General features: G+C 47.1%; 1 protein-coding gene across 1 annotated transcript in view; it reads left to right on the top strand.

The window, feature by feature from the left end:
- The window catches only part of SNX29 (sorting nexin 29), a 577,448-nt gene that overhangs the window by 116,155 nt on the left and 442,526 nt on the right, over window positions 1-18,767 (top strand). The window contains exons 11-12 of the mRNA XM_011962337.1: window positions 8,857-8,920; window positions 11,926-12,054. Coding sequence (XP_011817727.1) covers window positions 8,857-8,920; window positions 11,926-12,054 — 193 coding nt within the window. The remainder of the gene's footprint in view (window positions 1-8,856; window positions 8,921-11,925; window positions 12,055-18,767) is intronic.

Below are 18,767 nucleotides of genomic sequence, written 5' to 3'. Positions count from 1 at the left end.
TGGTCTGTTACCCAGGCTGGAGTGCAGTGGCACAATCTTGGCTCACTGCAACCTCCGCCTCCTGGGTTCAACTAATACCCCTGCTTCAGCCTCCCGAGTAGCTGGGATTACAGGCGCCTGCCACTATGCCTGGCTGATTTTTGTGTTTTTAGTAGAGATGGGATTTCACTGTGTTGGCTAGGCTGGTCTCGAATTCCTGACCTGACGTGATCCGCCCACCTCAGTCTCCCAAAGTGCTGGTGTTACAGGCATGAGCCACTGTGCGCAGCCTAGAGACGACCTTTTGACACCTTGATATGAAATGAGAACATATATGTGGAAAGGCGTAAAATTAAAAGAGACACCCCCTACCCCCACCTGAGTTACTACTTCTGATAAATTCATACCTAAGTGCTGTGTTTTCTAGCCTTCTGTGAGTGGGGCCGGGCAGGGCAGGGATGCTCAGACTGTCTTTGGTCTCTGATTTAGTCACTTTGAGGCTGCCGGGGGAGTTCCTCTGAGGTGTCCATTCACTGTCCCCTATCTGCCTCCATTAGATCCCATCTCAGGCCCCTTCCCACTCTACGCTTCTGAAATTCACTGATGTGGGTGGAATGATGCTTTGTAAAAATGGCCGTGCAAATGTGTGCTAATTACCTTGACATTTCCAAGCTGCTTGGTGCTCAGAACTCATACTTTAGGACGCGAGGCTCACAATGGTGACCCATAGCATGATGTCTTGGACTTGTGTGGTAAGAACCTCAGTTTACAGTGTTTAAAAATCAGATCTGTATAAAAATGTGACTCCTGGCTTCTCTCACCAACTCAGGACTGGTAGCAACCATGTCCCCGCGTAGACAGTGGGTTGGAGTTGGGGACTGCTCCTTAGCTGGGGTCCTCTTGTCCCATTGTGCCCTGTGAGGACTTCGCTCCTTGGAGGCCCTGTCCGTATCTGCTTTTGGGATGCCTGCTTTAAGGATTCGTAGTAGAAATCTTTACAAACACTCTGTGTGTGTGTGTGTTTGAGAGTGTGCACATGAACGAGAGAGAAAACCAAAAAATTACAAATCTGGAAAAGTTAATAAAGATCTAGAACCTTATCAAGGTTTTGCAAGGTGTTGTTCTTCTGTACCTTGTGACTTTCTTCCATTTTCCATCCCGTTCCCATGAGTGCCTCACATTTGTGTTTTCTGTTTTGAGATTATAATTCTGTAGAAACCATAGTTCTAAAACTGGGCAGGGCCAGAATTTAATCACAGTTTCGACTTTCCAAAAGAGGACAGAGAAAGACCGGGAGAACTGCCAGAGGCCACACCCTGGGAACTGTTGTGAGTCCTGAGGCTGTGCGCTGCCTCCCAGGAGCCGGGCTGGGGCAGGCACGGCCCGCTTTTGGGACAGGCTTTCAAGCGAGCTGGACCAGGTGTGGGTGCTTGCCTGGCCACTTCCTGGCTGTGTAGCCTGAGGCAAATCACTTCCCTTCTTCCAGCCTCTGTTGCCTCATTCAGACAGCAGGTGTAATCATGCTTGCTTCTCAGAAACCTAGTGAGAATTACATGAGATTGTGTGTTTCAGGTGCCTCTCACATTGCTGGGTGTGCATGAAACAGGCAGTGCATGGTAACCACTGGCCATCTGAGTCCTGGGAAGGGATCTTGAGACATTTCTTCCTTTTTCATCTTAACAAATGGAAAAGAATAGAAACTCTAGGTGGGCTAGGGGTAGAGGGAGGCAGGAGAGAAAAACGGAACGAAAAGTTAGAACGGGCCTGAGTGCTTTAAAAGTTATATTTTGGAGCTCGATATAGTTTATCCTTTCTTTTGGAGATAAAAGGAAAGGGAGTGGGTAGGCAGACAAAGATATAAAAAGCAGGATGTTAAGTTTGAAAAACGATGATGTAGGTTAAGTCCATCCCTGTAGAGGAACATTCTTTATTTGTGCATGTGCCCTCATGAGCTCTCTGTTTAAATATAGCTGAGTACGGGCCCCAGGGGAGTGTTTGTAAAGGCTCTTTGAGGTCTTTGGATAAAGATGCTATATAAAGCCAGGGAATTATTGCACAGATCTATGTATATATGTGAGTGTGTGTGTGCGCACACATGCGTCCACACGTCACCCTGTCTAGTCATCGCAGTCAGCAGTCTCTTCCCTTTTTAATTTTGAAAAGGCAGTTGAAGATCAATTAGTGCCAGGATAATTTCCCCCTGGGGGGCCTTTAGTGGCTGAAGAAGAGACGCCTCTCACCCCTCCCTTGGCGTCACTGTTTCAGTGCTTTATATAGCAGCCTCCGAGGCCCGTAATCATTTGTGTGAATGGGCCTGTGCGTCATCTGGCTGTGTGTCTGTGTTTATGTTTGGGTCCCTGGGGACTGGAGGCTGGTCCAAGCTCCACTGTTCTTTTTGAAATTGAGCATTCGTGTGGTCACTGCCGAGAAAGGAGGGGAATGGTTTTGTAGGCTCGTCCTCTTTGAGGTCATGGTAATGATATATGGGACCGTGTCCCCTCCTCCACATGCCTTTTGCATTCCCGAGATGCATAATGGAAAAAGCTCAACTGGAGCCTGAATCTCTGTCACTGGGGCAGGAAATTACAGCTGTGAACCTGGTGGTTAGTGTTCTCTGCCGAGGCCTCGAACTTATGATTATTAACGTGGTTGACATTTCTGCCCAGCTAATCTCATGCTCAGTTCCTGGAGCTGACGGTGTCGTTTCAGCAGTGGGCAACTGTCAGTCATTCATTTGTTTATTAATTCACTTACGCATCTTGCCTTTGATCATTCACCAGGTCTCATGTGTGTCCTGTGCTGGGCACTAGAGCCCCAGTACTCAAGGGACCCACAGGCTTGGGGGTGGGGCTTTGGTGGGCAGAGATGCAGATGGGTGCCTCTAGCCCAGTGGACAGTGTGCTTTTGTGGAGGTGCATATGAAGTGCAGTGGGAATCACTGAACTCTACGTGGATTGTTTGGCTGTGAGGACACAGAACCCATGAACACAAGGGCACAGAACCCCATAGGGGTTCCCCAGGGCCTGGGAGCTGAGAGTCACGCAGAAGCCAAGGTGGCCATTGGTGCATGGCTCCTGTATTCACTGTGGCCACGTGGTCACTGCAGGTCGCCTCTCACTTCTTCCGCCAGCCCTCGGATAGCCGCCTTGGCTCTGGCGGTGCAGCAGGAGACTAAGCCAGGAATGAGGAGTTCGCTGAGTCACCCCAGGCTGCAGGGCTCCGTAGTAGCATGTTTGACGGTTCGAACACTCGATGCTTTGCCAGACTCAGCACTTTCTCTGTGGCTGAGTGGGCTTCCCTTGAGGGACTTTGCTGGCTCCCCCGTTTGGTGGCCCTCTGCCTGTGGCTGCTGCATCTGCATTTGTCTCTGTCCAGACCTCTGTACGTGGCAATAGGGGAGCCTCCAACCAACGCTCCTGGGCCCAGTTCAGGATTTCATTTAAGGATGAGTTTATTTATTTATTTATTTATTTTTGAGATAGAGTCCCGCTCTGTTGCCAGGCTGGAATGCAGTGGCGCGATCTTGGCTCACTGCAACCTCTGCTTCCCTGCAACCTCCACCTCCTGGGTTCAAGCAATTCTCCTGCCTCAGCCTCCCGAGTAGCTGGGACTACAGGCACACACCACCACACCTGACTCATTTTTGTGTTTGTAGTAGAGATGGAGTTTCACCATGTTGGCTGGGTTGGCCTCCATCTCCTGACCTGAAGTGATCCGCCCACCTCAGCCTCCCAAAGTGCTGGGATCACAGGCATGAGCCACTGTGCCCGGCCAGCGTGGGTTTATTAAACTGGTCTTTTGACCCCTTAGCTTTCGGCAAGTCACTATTTCAGTGTGTCTCCACACTCACCATTGTGGAGTGACTTGCAACTGTTCGCTCTTGGGCCACATGTGTCTGTTGCCACCTTCTTTTGCGTCTCTTGTCAGGCTGTGGCACATCTGAACTTCTGGAAGACTCTCCATGATGGGCTTGGTTTGAGTCAGTAGCCACCCTTGGTCTCACTGATTGCAAGTGGAGTGGGTGGGATGGGAGGCCTGTGGGAGCTGAGTCTCTGAGCAGGGGCAAGAGTATGACAGGGCAGGCCTGTGGACTCCCACGACTGCTACAGCCAGAGAGTCCCGGCTGCTCAGAAAAGGCACGCCCCAAACGGAAGCTTGAAGGACAACCTGGAGTCAGGGAGGGGGCCAGGCCTTCCAGACCCTGGGAAACAGCCTGTGCCAAGACACAGAGGCACGAGAGAAGGAGAGTGTGTTCAGTATGGTTGGAGTCTAACCAACGATATGGGCAGAGGCTGGAGTGGCAGAGAGGACACTGATCTGGAGCTCAGGAGAGAGCCTGGTCTGGAGCTCAGGAGAGGGCCTGAGTAGATATGTGGGTGTGTGCATGATGGAAGCAATGATTGAGCTCTTGGCATAGATACAGCCGTATATCCACACAACAGGACTGAGACTGGGCTGTAACTTTTTCATTGCCTATCATCTCTGTTATTAAAATTAAAAAAAATTTTTTTTTTTTTAGGCGGAGTCTCACTCTGTCACCCAGGCTGGAGTGCAGTGGCATAATCTTGGCTCATTGCAATTTCTGTCTCCCAGGTTCAAGTGATTCTCCTGCCTCAGCCTCCCAAGCAGCTGGGATTACAGGTGTGTGCCACCACACCCGGCTAATTTTTGTATTTTTAGTAGAGGTGAGGTTTCACCATGTTGGCCAGGCTAGTCTGGAACTTCTGACCTCAAGTGATCCGCCTGCCTCGGCCCCCAAAGGATTACAGGCGTGAGTCACCGTGCCGAGCCTATTTTTTTTTTTTTTTAATTTTAACTGTATGACAAAAATTGTACGTGTTCAGGGCATACAACATGATGATTTGATGTATCTCTGCATTGCATAATGACTGCCACAATCAGATGAGCATGTACACCACCTCCCCGAGTGAACATGTTTTTTGTGTTTTAATATGTGTGATGAAGACACTTAAGGTCGGCTCTCTCTTCAGATTTCAAGTAAACAGTACCATAGTGTTGTTAGCCAGAGTCCCCGTGCTGTCATCAGATCTGCAGAATTTACTCATCTTCTAACAGAAAATTATAAGATGTACCCTTTGGCCAACATCACCCATCTCTCCCATACCCCTATATATACACATATACATACACATATAAATACACATATACATCATATACATATGCATCATATACATACATATATACATCAGATACATATACATCATATACCTACACATATACATCATATACATGCACATATACATACACCTATACATCATATACATATACATCATGTACGTACACACATCATATACATATACATCATATACATACACATATACATCACACACATACCTATACATAATATACATATACATCATACACATACACATGTACATCATATACATATACAACATATACATGATATACATACACATACATCATATACATATACATCATATGCATATGCATATGCATATACATATACATATACATACATCTATGCAGTGCAATAATATACAGCCATAAAAAAAGAAGGAGTCCGAAGCAGCAGTGGCTCTCCTGCTGTTCCATTTCTCTCCATCTGCAGTGTCCTGTGTGGGTACAGCCAGTGGCCCCACCTGATTGGCACAGTGTCACAGCTGCTGCAGAGCTGCCTTCAGCCCTGAATGAAGAAGGCTGAGAGTGGGGCATGGAGGGAAGAACTTGTGATGTTCTGTTAAGATGGGCTGGCAAATGTTTTCTGGAAAGGGCTGGACAGTGGATATTTCAGGCTGTGTGGGCCCCACGGTCTCTGTCGAAACAACTCGTCAAAGCAGACTTAGACAATACCGAAATGGGTGGGTGTGGTTTGGGGAAAGCTTTACTGGTCCCTGCTCTATCCTATGAGGCTGGCGATACCAGCAACATTTTCCAGCTGAAGGAGCTGAGAAGCAAGGATGATACCATTTGCTGGGACCTCGAACTGAAGTGTGAGGTACATGGGATTCAAAGGTAGATCTAATTAGAAAACTGATGTTCAAGGCAGGGCACGGTGGCTCATGCCTGTAATCCCAGCACTTTGGGAGGCCGAGGCAGGCGGATCATGAGGTCAGGAGTTCAAGACCAACCTGGCCAACATGGAGAAACACCATCTCTACTAAAAATAGAAAAATTAGCCAGACGTGGTGGTGGACGCCTGTAATCCCAGCTACTTGGGAGACTGAGGCAGGAAAATCACTTGAACCCTGGAGGCAGAGGTTGCAGTGAGCCGAGTTCACGCCACTGCACTCCAGCCTGGGCGACAGAGCAGGACTCTGTCTCAAAAAAAGGAAAGAAAACTGATTTTCTTTCCACACTGCCAATTTACTGCCCTGAGGAGCTTAAAGTTCTACAAACAATGGACCAATTTTCCATGTGTGTTAGATGTGCCCTTGATGTGCAGATACTATAGCAAAATTATTATTTCCTTAACAGAGTTGGTCTTCGGTTTCAGGTGAAGAGAGATTGCATACGTGTTTGTTCGGATACTTATGTAGTTTTTATTGCTTTGTTTCACATATTTATTTATTTATTTATTTTTGAGACGGAGTCTTGCTCTGTTGCCCAGGCTGGAGTGCATTGGCCGGATCTCAGCTCACTGCAAGCTCCGCCTCCCAGGTTTACGCCATTCTCCTGCCTCAGCCTCCCGAGTAGCTGGGACTACAGACGCCCGCCACCTCGCCCGGCTATTTTTTTTTTTTGTATTTTTTTTAGTAGAGACAGGGTTTCACCGTGTTAGCCAGGATGGTCTCGATCTCCTGACCTTGTGATCCACCCGTCTCGGCCTCCCAAAGTGCTGGGATTACAGGCTTGAGCCACCGCGCCCGGCCTGTTTCACATATTTAAACATTATTGTACCAGAAATTAATTTCAGAACATTGCAGGAACAGAGATTTATTGAGGTCTGGTGTCTTGCTTTTCCAGTGGTTCCTTGCCCAGCTGCATTTGTGGACGAATCCATCCTGTCCACAGCATTTTCAACGCTGCTTTTTATCTCAGATCAGTTTCCGATGATTTAAATTAACATTCCCCTGTGCTCTTGCTTGGTTTTGTGGTTTTGTCTTCTGAAGCCGAGCAAGGAACCAATGTTGAGATGGATGGTCATTTGCCTTTCAGCCATAGGAGAGGGGACCCCCCAGTGTGGCCAGGCTCTGCAGAGGCCACAGTGCAGAAGCGCTGCTCTGTTTTCTGTTGAAATGTGAGCTGTGGCAGGTCACAAAGAGGAAGGAAATCACAGTGATAGAGACTAAACAAATCATGGGCTGCGCGGCGCAGGGGAGAGGAGAGAAAATTACATATTCGGGAGCTCCTCTGCTTGTGTGTGTCACTCCTGCTTGGCAAAGTATAATATTTACCCAATCTATGGAAATCACCCCAATGTTACCTACCAGCTTTACTGCCCCCAAAGAGTCATGGAACAGCCAAAGTGGCAGCGAAGGTGAATGTGCGTTCAGGTTCAAGTCCGCTGAAAGAACATTTTGGGGGGCATGCCAGCTCTCAGTCCCTTTCCTTCTCCACCATTAATCTGAACATTATGTCATAGCCACGTGAGGAAGGCGGAAGAGTCTCACAGTTTGTCTTTCTGTGATGGCTTTTTGAAAAGATTCCCACTACCAGAGTACGCTTTGGCTGCGCTTGTGATATCAGTCATTTTGATGCTGATAAAAACACAGGTGCCTCATCCAAGAGGCTGGAGATGCACCATGTATAGGACAGGGAAGGGCAGGGAAGGGTGAGGCCAGGGTGATAGAGTGGATTGGGTTAGCACCCATCATCCTCTGTTTCTCACAGGTGGATTTTGGGCAGTGATTTGGGCTCCTGCAAGGGGGCTTGTGGCTGAGATCTCTTTTGTTTTTGTTTTTTTGAGATGGGGTCTCATTCTGTTGACCAGGCTGGTCCTGAACTCCTGGGCTCAAATGATCTTCCTACCTTGGCTTCCCAAAGTGTTGGGACTACAAGCATGAACAACCATGCCCGGCCTTCATCCCTTAAGGCTGCTTGAGGCTGTACTTGCCAGGCAAGCATTGCTGTCTCTGAAACCTCCTGGGAAACAGTTTTTTCCTCCTAGAATTTCTCCCTGGAATATAACATTTTCAGCTACAAAGTCTGAGTAGCAGCCCTGGGGACCCCCTTATCCCGCGCCTGCAAGGCCCAGAACCCCAGATACTTCCTCTTCCAAATGCCACATTGCTGTCTGGGGTTGATTTCCCATATTGCCCGTGGTGATCTTGTTTCACACTTCAGAAAATTCTAGTATCTAGTCTGCTGCTCTAGGGCATAGACCATTTAAAAAAATCCTTCATTTCCCAAGGTGAGGCAGACAGGAGCTCAATAAATCCCCTAACTCTTGAAAATGTTTAACCCACTTGTGCTTGTGAGCCATACGGCTACCTTATCTCCATTTTCCTGTCTTCCGCTGTTGCATTTCTGCAAAGACTGTAATGATACTGATCAGTAATACTTGCTAAATGCTATCCTGTGCTGGGCACCATTCCTAAGCATCTCACTCATATATTGTCTTACTGAATTCTTACAACACTTTTAGGAGATAGTAACTGTTAAGATCTCATTTTATAGGTAAGGGAGTTGGTGCTCAGAGGGGATCACTAACTCGCCCAAGGTTAATTGACTGTAGAGGCAGGATTTGAACCCGGGACCTGACTCCAGAGACTGTGCTCTGAAATCCAGGACCCTGATCAGCTGAGTCTCTTAGACTGTTATAGGAGTTATTTTTGAAAGGGAAAAGGGAACTTATCTAGACAAGTCATCCTTAATAGCATAGAATCCAGACAGGTGAGGGCATGCTGTAACAGACGAAACCTGCCAATTAATCTTGACTTTGTTTTCTCCCCTTAGGTGAACTGCGCCAGGCCATTGTGGCCATGATGAACAGGAAGGATGAGCTGGAGGAGGAGAACAGGTACTGTGATTTTCAGGCTTGAGGAATAGCCTCTTTCTTTGACGGTATGCCTCTGAGGCAGACAGAATATAACAGATGAGGGACATTTTGCTTTCTTGGCAAAAATCGTGACTGGCAATTTCTTATCATTGGGGATGTGCCACTGTGGTATCTCTCTTGTGCCTGGTGTGTAAGAAAGGATTGAGAACCTTGTGATAACAGCACCTTCATAGAACAAGCTAAGAATTTGGTAGAACAGTCATTAATTCTTTTTTAAAAAACAGCCTTTATTGATATTTAATTCACATACACTATAATTAACTCATTTAAAGTGTGTGGCTGAGGCAGGAGGATCACAAGGTCAGGAGTTCAAGACCAGCGTGATCAACATGGTGAAATCCCATCTCTACTAAAAATACAAAAATTAGCAGGGCGTGGTGGCGCATGCCTGTAATCCCAGCTACTCAGAAGGCTGAGGCAGGAGAATTGCTTGAACCCGGGAGGCGAAGGTTGCAGTGCCGAGATTCTGCCATTGCATTCCAGCCTGAGTGACAGCGAAACTCCGTCTCAAAAAAATAAAGAAATAAAGTATATAATTCAATAGTTTTTACTATATTCACAGATAGGAGTTAACATCAACACAGTCAATTTTAGAACGTTTCATCACCCCCAAAAGAAGCCCTGTATACCCTTTAGTTATCACCTCCTTAGCCTTGGCAGTCTTTTATTTTTCTTTTGACAGTTCTGGCTCTGTCACCCAGGCTGGAATGCAGTGGCGTGATCTCTGCTCACTGCATCCTTCACCTCCTGGGCTCAAGTGATCCTCCAATGTCAGCCTTCTGAGTAGCTGAGACTATAGGTTCATACCACCATACCTGGCTAATTTTGGTATTTTAGTTTTGACATGTTGCCTAGGCTGGTCTTGAACTTCTGAGCTTCAGTAATCTGCCCACCTTGCCCTCCCAAAGTGCTGAGATTATAGGTGTGAGCCACTATGCCTGGCCTCTAGGCAGCCTTTAGTCATCATTAATCAAAGACCTGTCTGTCTACCATGTTCCAGGCATCTGAACACTTATCTTAGGAAAGTTTGCCCAAATCGGGGATACTTAGGGCAAGATGAAATTCGGAGTCTTTTGACTTGGCCAAAAACCCAGTTGCAAACTTGTGAGAGGATGAAAGGTTTCATTAATCTTTCTTCCCTTTTGAAACCCATGCTCGATACCACCTGACATTGGCTGCTGACTCCCATCTGACTTATCTTGACTGTGGGGTGGTTATAGAAGGCTTACCTGCAGTTACCCCCTGAACTTCAGCAAGCATGATTCAACTGCCTCCCTGGGACATGGGGAGAGGGGGCATGTGCGTTCACATCACCCTCTCTTAACTCACACCCTCTTTTACACACAGTCATGATTCTCCTTTAAACTTCATTTTTGATCCTGCTTGACAAGCTTCTCTCTTGTCCTTTCTGGAGACATATAAAAGCAAACAAGCATGATTTCTAAAACAAAAGAGGATGTCTTCAAAAGGAATCTTTAGACGGCGCCGTTTTCCAACTAGAATAAACTTTCAATAGAGGGCTCGCACCATTGCGGGATTTTTTCTCTTTGCTCCAGCTGGGGCTATTATCCTGGAAGAAGCCATAGATTTTGTCTTACCTTGTGAAGAACAATAACCACTGTCTGTTACTTTTTTGTACTTCCCAGAAAGAAAGGAAAAATTATACCATGTTTTTGTCAGGGAGCCCCAGGCCCCACGAGGGTAATTTCCTCAAAGCTCTCAAGGAACACAAGTTTTGAAGATTTCAGTGAATGATCAGAGTGTGGTGGGGGTCAGATGTTTTTGATTATATTCTTTTTTTTTCCCTTGAGACACAGTCTTGTTCTCTTGCCCAGGCTGGAGTGCAGTGGTGTGATCTTGGCTCACTGCAGCCTCTGCCTCCTGCGTTCAAGCAAGTCTCCTGCCTCAGCCTCCCGAGTAGCTGGGATTACAGGTGTGTATCACCACGCCTGACTAAGTTTTGTATTTTTAGTAGAAATGGGGTTTCATTTTGGCCAGGCTGGTCTCAAACACTCCTGACCTTAAGTGATCCACCCACCTTGGCCTCCCTAAGTGCTGGATTACAGGCGTGAGCCACCCCGCTCGGCCATGTTTTTGCTCATATCCTGATACCACATAGCAAGTGTCCTCTGGATTTAGTATGTAGATGTACCATGGTTGGTAATTGTTTTCCAGAAACAGCCAGGTAGAGTGAAGTAAATGGTTAGCAGCACCATGGTTGGCTGTCTCCGAGGTGGTCACTGGTGATGGTTTCTAGAAGACCTGCCGTCCTCTCCTTTATTTAAGACCAGGGATGACAGATACACAAGTGAATCCTGTGCTGGCTGCAAGCCCCCTGTTGGAGGGTTAACAAACTTGGGAATGTAAAATGCTATCTGTGCTATCTCAGATGCTTTAGTGATGTAAGACATTTTATATATATGCTTGTTTCACCTAAAGTTGGCCATGAAACAGGCTTGCGGTGTGTTTTGTAGGCACAGGTGGAAATGAGACTAGACATTTCTCAGATACTCTGAGTGTATATTCTATTTTTATGCCTCAGATTATTGTTTTGGCCTCTCCTGGCATCCTTTCCTTGGTTAAATCTCTTACCTGGTGTAACTGTGACAAAATGGTCTCATTGTAACATGCTACACCTTTGAGTGGGGTGTTTGTAAAGGGACTTGGCTGGAATTTGCTCACTTCATTGTTTTCCCTTGATTTAGGCTGTCAGAAGGCTGGCCTGCTTGCAGGCAATCAGGGACATGGAGCCCGGGTCACAGACGACTGTCCCTTAATTCTTACTCTAAGGCTGTCAATTAGAGTTTGCTATCTCCAGTTCACAAGAGATAGACTTGAATAATGATTTATGCAGAGCCTTGTGGAAAATACATGGCTTAGGACTTGACTTATGTTAGGAACTGTGTCCTGGGTTCAGTGGGGTCTGGGTTGACAGCTTCTGAACAGATGGGACCTTCTCTTCCCAGATCGCTGCGGAACCTCCTCGACGGTGAGATGGAGCACTCAGCCGCGCTCCGGCAAGAGGTGGACACCTTGAAAAGGAAAGTGGCTGAACAAGAGGAGCGGCAGGGCATGAAGGTCCAGGCGCTGGCCAGGTAGGAGAGGGTGAGGGATGGAGAGGTAAGCACATGGTGGCTTCATTAAAACCTGAGCATACTGGGCTGGACGTGGTGGCTCACGTCTGTAATTCCAGCACTTTGGGAGGCCAGAGTGGGTGGATCATGAGGTCAGGAGATCGAGACCATCCTGGCTAACATGGTGAAACCCCATCTCTACTAAAAATACAAAAATTAGCCAGGCATGGTGGCATGTGCCTGTAGTCCCTGAGGCAGGAGAATGGTGTGAACCTGGGAGGCAGAGCTTGCAGTGAGCTGAAATCACGCCACTGCACTCCATTCCAGCCTGGGTGACAGAGCAAGACTCTGTCTCTTTAAAAAAAAAAAAAAAAAAAAGATCCCCAATTACTCGGGAGGCTGAGGCAGGAGAATGGCGTAAACCCGGGAGGCGGAGCTTGCAGTGAGCTGAGATCCGGCCTCTGCACTCCAGCCTGGGCAACAGAGCGAGACTCCGTCTCAAAAAAAAAAAAAAAAAATACAAAAGGTAAACCTGTGCAAGTCCCTCTTCTCTTATCCCAGCCACCCAGTTTGTTCCTTAGAGGGGGTCATCGTTACTGATTCCAGAGATGTTCCCTGTACACACAAGCAGATACGTGTGCATATACTTTTTTCCTTTTCATTCTCTTCTCCTCCTCCCTTTCTTCCTTAATGTGAAATGGTAGCCTGTCCTATGCAGCATTCACTTGACATCTCAGAGATTGCTCTCATTGGTCCGCGTGGGGCTGCCCTCTGCTTGTTAAGAGCTCCTGACATTTCCTCGTCTGACTGCATCAGAATTCATTTAACCAGCCTGCCAACAGCCAGGCATTGAGATGGTTTCCAGTCTTTTGCTACGACTAATAATGCCACAGTCAGCAACCTTGGCGTTGGTCGTTTTCTTCCCGTATGAGTATATATTTTGGAAATATTCCTGGAAGTAGAATTGCTGGGTCAAAGTGCAGCGCATTTGTAAGTTGGACAGGGACCATCAACTCGCCTGGCACGGGCGTGAGCTGCACGTTCTACAGCAGCGTGGGAGAGCGCTTGCTGCGGTGCAGCTGTGCTCACAGCCATGGGATCCAACTGCTGGGTCTCTGATAGTGCCAGGGCTGGAAATGGTGCTGGCAGAAAATTTTTCTTTCCCATTTCTCTAATTAAGAGTATAGTTGAGCCTCCTTTTATTTAAAAGCCATTTTATTTCCTTTTCCGTCACTTTGTTTATGTACTATTAAAGAAAGCTGCCAAGTAAACCGCCTCAAATCCCAAATCCCAGCTTACATGCATCTTTACTGAATTTGTTCGTATACTAACTTTTTTTTTTTTTTTACTATACATATAATCTATGCCTGTCGTTGTTTAGTCTGCCTTCTAGCACTGCTCAGGAGTGCAAAAGCAGCTTTTGTTGTTTCCATATAGGCCTCATGTTAACCATTTTTATGTACCTGGATGTGGTATTTGATTGAGTGAACACGCCATATTAAATTGCCCATTCTGGATTGGAATGATGAATTTAATATGGTCAGTTTCACATTCAGGTTGTTTTCAGTTTGTTCTCATTTTAGGTAAGATAAGCAGTTTATTGATTGTTCTGTAAATCTACTTTAAAATAAGACCACGAGATAAACATGTCTTGTGGATGTGCAAGGGAGCCCAGAGTTAAGTCAGTTTATAGCAGCAGCATTTACTTCTCTGTGCTGTTAGATGCTGCGAATGGCTCTAATGTAATTGTTTTGTATGTCTTATTGAATGTTGGCGCTATGATCCTATGTTGAATTTCCATTCTTTGAGCTTCTCCCCTTTTCTCACATTTTAAAATGGTAGCCCGAGAGTATCAAAGACAGTTAAATGACTGTTATAAATAGTGTAAAATGTGCCTAGTTTTCTCACCTGGACCACCCTTTTGCCTGGCCATGCTGGAGTTCTGTAGCATAATTGCATTTAATATTCACAATAAAGTCTGAAGTCTTTAGAGACTGGTTCTTAGTGAGCAAAGAGAGACAGAATTATATGTCCTGTCTTTTTTTTTTTTTTTTTTTGAGATGGAGTCTTGCTCTGCCGTGCCTAGGCTAGAGGGCAGTGGCATGATCTCGGTTCACTGCAACCTTTGCCTCCTGGGTTGAGGTGACTCTCCAGCCTCAGCCTCCCAAGTAGCTGGGATTACAGGCATGTGCCACCATGCCCAGCTAATATTTTGCATTTTTAGTAGAGACGGGGTTTCACCATGTTGGCCAGGCTGGTCTTGAGCTCCTGACCTCAGGTGATCCTCCTGCCTCAGCCTCCCAAAGTGCTTGGATTACAGGTGTGAGCCACCATGCCCAGCCTCCGTGTCATTTAATGGCTTGTATTAGCAGTTAGCGTAGTCTTGAGTCTTTTCATCATTACTTGCAAATTGTGTGTTTCTGGGTGAGTTGCTCAACTTCTGCACGTGTGTGCTTCCTCATCTCTGGGGTGGAGAGGATGATCTCATCCGGCCGACGGGGCTGAATGAGGAGGAAAAGAAGTGAGGGTGCGTATGGCAGGGGACACGAGCAAGGCATCCTAAGTGTATTCTACAGGAAGCGTGTTTTAGTGCATGACAATTGTTGGGAAAATTTTATCCCGTAAATGGGGTAGATAAAACCAATTTCCTAACCGGGCAGTTTTATAATCCCTATTTAAGCAGTGGGTAGCTAAGAGTTTAAGGTGTCTGAAAGTTTGCAGTCTGCAGGCAGAAGGAACAGATATCTGTAAAACAGACCAATATTTCAAAAGGAGAAACTAGAAACAGGCAAACCGATCAGCTGGATATGTAAGTTTTGAAAAATTCCATTGCCGACGTGTTCCAGATAGAGTTAACCTCTGCCAATAGTCAGAACTTTCTTCTTGCTTCTGGCCAGAGTAGAAGCAGTTGTCAGTGGTGGCAGTTGTTACCTGGGGGTGGGTGGCCGTAGCTGCCGGGGCACAGGAGGGGGCAGTAGAGTGTCACAGGCTGGAAGGTGAGGCTCAGTCACTGGCACCACACTTTCCTCAGGTGCGTGCATGTTCAGGTGCAGGGTTCACAGTGCAGGTGGGTACAGCTAGGGCTTTATGGTACAGGTGCTTGCCTTGTACTGACGGGGTCAGACCATGGCTCTCCTGCTTACTAGTTGTGTGACCTTGGGTGAGTTGCTTAACTTCTCTGTTTCTGTTTCCTTAGTGTTTTTTTTTTTTTTTTTTTTAAGACAGTGTCTCACTCTGTCACCCAGGCTGGACTGCAGCGATGTGATCTCAGTTCACTGCAGCCTCCACCTCCTGGGCTCAAGCAGTTCTCCCATTTTAGCCTCCGAGTAGCTGGGACTGCGGGCAGGCACCACCATATCCAGCTAATTTTTCTCTCTTTTTGTACGGACGGGGTTTTACCATGTTGTCCAGACTGGTTTTAAACTCCTGGGCTCAAGTGATCTACCCGCCTCGGCCTCCCGAAGTGCTGTGATTACAGGCATGAGCCACTGCGCTTGCTTGTTTCCTTAGTTTTAAAGTGGTAATAAGAAAACTCTTTACCTCATAGAGTTTTGTTGAATAAATAAAACGAGAGACCATGTATTGCTCAATGTGCTTGATAAATACTCAGTAAATGTTAACTATTATTATCATTTTTCTTGGATATAATAATTATGTCTCCTTACCTCATCAAAAGGTCTATTTTAACAGCAACGGTGCAGAAAGAATTAGGAGCTAGTCTATCTCCTACTCAGAAAAGTGAAATATCTGAATGCTAAGTATGTGCTTGTGTATATGCGTGTTTCACTGGCTCTGAGTTCATGGTTGTGAAACTGAGTGTCGCCGAGCAAATCCTGCATTTGATGACACCTTCCTTTTGCTAAGAATCACTGGCTTTTCTAGAACAAGGTCATGTAACTAGCCTGGTGCTTTTTGGCCCCAGGCAGCTGTGAGTTCCTGAGGCAGAGGCATAATAATCATTTGCAATTAAGACTCTGTAAGTCACATTCTTCTAAATAATCGATTGCCTTGTTTCCTTTTGAATTAAGAAAACTCAAGCTATGAGACATGTTAAAAAAAAGACACACATTTACATGAGGAAAAGTGGCTTTGAAGGAAGCAAGTAAATGGGTTCTTGAATTATTGTGAGGGCTCATTTTCTGTTTCTTGTCATTGTGTTATAGCAGTGTTAGCTCTCGCTGTGTAACAAATTATCCTCAAACTTGGTTGCTTAGAACAACAAATATTTATGATCCCCCACAATTTCTGTGAATTAGGACTCTGGGAATGGCTTAGCCAGGGCAACAGGGTCTCTCATGATGTTGCAATCAAGCTGTTGGCCAGAGTTGCTGTCATCTGAAGGCTTGACTGGGGATGGGGGGGGTCCACTTGCAAGCATCATCCTGTGGCTGTTGGCAGGAGGCTTCAACTTCTTGCCACGTGGGCCTCTCTGTGGGGCTGCTCCCAATACAGTAGCTGACTTCCCAGGGTGAGTAACCCAGGAGCAGGAGAGGGCGCACCCACGCTGAAAATCACCATGTTTTTAATAACCAAGCCTTGGAGGTGACACAGGATTGCTTCTGCTGTATTCTGTAGTCACAGTCAGCCTTGGTTCAGTGTTGGGGGAAACACACAGTGGTGTGACTAGCAAGAGGCAGGGGTCACTAGAGGCCACCGTGAAGGCTGCCTGCTACGCCCATCAGGCGTCTGATTCCTCCTGGGGCAGATACTACCTGTATTAATATTGGGGTCATCCAGAGAAACAGACCAATAGGATGCATATATATTTCTAGAAAGGGGTTATTATAAGGTATTGGCTCATATAATTATGGGGGCCAAGAAGTCCCACAAGCTGCCCTTTGCAGGCTAGAGACCCAGAAAAGCTCATGGTGTAGTTCAAAGGCCCAAGAGCCAGAGAACCTGTGGTGTAGGTTCCAGTCTGAGTCTGAAGGCCTGAGAGCCAGGAGTGCCAAGGGCAGGGGAAGAGCCATGTCCCAGCTCAAGCAGTCAGGCAGGGAGAGAACTCACCTTCCTTTTCTTCTACTCAGGCCCTCCGTGGAATGGGGGATGCTTGCCCACAGTGGTGAGGACCATCTGTTTCACTCGGTGCACAAACTCACATGCTAATCTCTTCCAGAAACACCATCACAGGCACACTGAGAAACTGTGTTGATCTAGCTCTCTGGGCATCCGGTGGCCCAGACACATGGATATGCAAAATTAACCATCACACCCCCCAATTTTTCTTGGTGGATCCTTGCTCCTTCCTTTCTGTCCATGTGGTTTAATGGGGCTGTGCCTGCCTCCTGCCCCCACAGGGCTTCAGAGGAGGGCAGCCCACCCAGGCCTGGACAGTTGGGTTGCTCCATGCACTGGCCACCATGAGGGCTTTATAGGAGGGCATGTGGCCAGGATGGTCTGATAAGAGCCAGTTACAGCATCCTTGAGAGGACGGTGCCAGCCAGGAGTGGTTGGCGGCTACCTTTGCTATTTTATGGGGAGATTCTAATCCCACGTGAGAACCATGTGGTGGAGAAATGGAGGGAGAGAGAAATCAGCAGTTCCTGATAGTCTCATTTGACCTCCTGGATCCAGTCTTGCCTGAAGCTGTCTTTCATCTGAACTCTTCACGTATGTGAGCCAATAAATTGCTTTCATTCCTTGAGCCATTTGTGGTGGTTTTTCTCCGTTATACTCATAAGAGTCCTGACTGAAGAGGCGTCTTGTTTGGTTATTAGAGATAGGAGCATGGGTATTTTCTCTGCACCTAAGTAGACATGTCATCTCAACAGTCAACCTGCCAGGTCCGGGAAGGGGCTTCTGGATGATTGAGAGTCACGAAGGTGGTGGAGAAAGTGTTCCTCGTGGGGGGCCCCTTGGACTCCTTCTCGGAGCACCGCTCCAGACTTCCCTTCGTGTATCTCACTGGGGCCGGCCTTGCGGTTACTCTCCTGTTGTGACTCAGAGCGCCGCTGCAGACTTTGCTTCTTGTGTCTCACTGGGGCCAGCCTTGTGGTCACTCACCTGTTATGACTTTTCCCTCCTTCTGTGCAGTTCTTCTGCACTCACATGAACATGTTGTCAGTTGTATGGCTGGGCCATTGTCTTCATGCTTCTGAGCCTTGCTGGTTCTTTACCTATTTAGAAACTTAAAGGGGGCTGGGGTGGCATGGAGCACTCTCCCTCCTTTTTCCTGTGCAGTGGCATAAAGCACCCTGTTGATGTGTCATGGTCACTGCTGGCTTTGGAGGGCCGTGTCCATCCCTTACCTAGGGAAACAGCACAGCACAGTGACTCTGGTCCTGGCTCTGCCACTTGGTAACTTCTCAATTCTCAGTTTCCCCACCGACACTAACATGCTTTTGATGGCAGAAACCCACGCCACATTAGCTTGGGTCACCAGGGGAATTTTTCCTTGCAGTAGCTGGGAAATCCAAGGACAGGTTTCTTTCTTCAAGCACTGTGGGACCCAGGTCCCCCAGTGGCACCAATGCATTCTCCCTCTATCTTTCCTTGGTCCTGCCCTCTGTGCACTGGTGTCATGCTTAGGTAGGCTCTCTGCACAGAGCAAAGGTGGCCTCTTGTAGCACTGAGCCTCACCCAGGATCCAAAGGGAAGAGACCGTTTTTCCTAATGTCTGTATATAACACTTAAGGAAAGTTTTTTGTTGTTGTTGTTGTTTTGAGACAGAGTCTTGCTCTGTCGCCCAGGCTGTAGTGCAGTGGTGCCATTTCAGTTCACTGCGATCTCCACCT

Source organism: Colobus angolensis, unplaced genomic scaffold, assembly GCF_000951035.1.
Source record: "Colobus angolensis palliatus isolate OR3802 unplaced genomic scaffold, Cang.pa_1.0 Scaffold116, whole genome shotgun sequence".
Classification (NCBI taxonomy): Eukaryota; Metazoa; Chordata; class Mammalia; order Primates; family Cercopithecidae; genus Colobus; species Colobus angolensis.
Note: the sequence above shows the minus strand (reverse complement) of the source record. Positions and strands in the feature narration are given on the sequence as shown.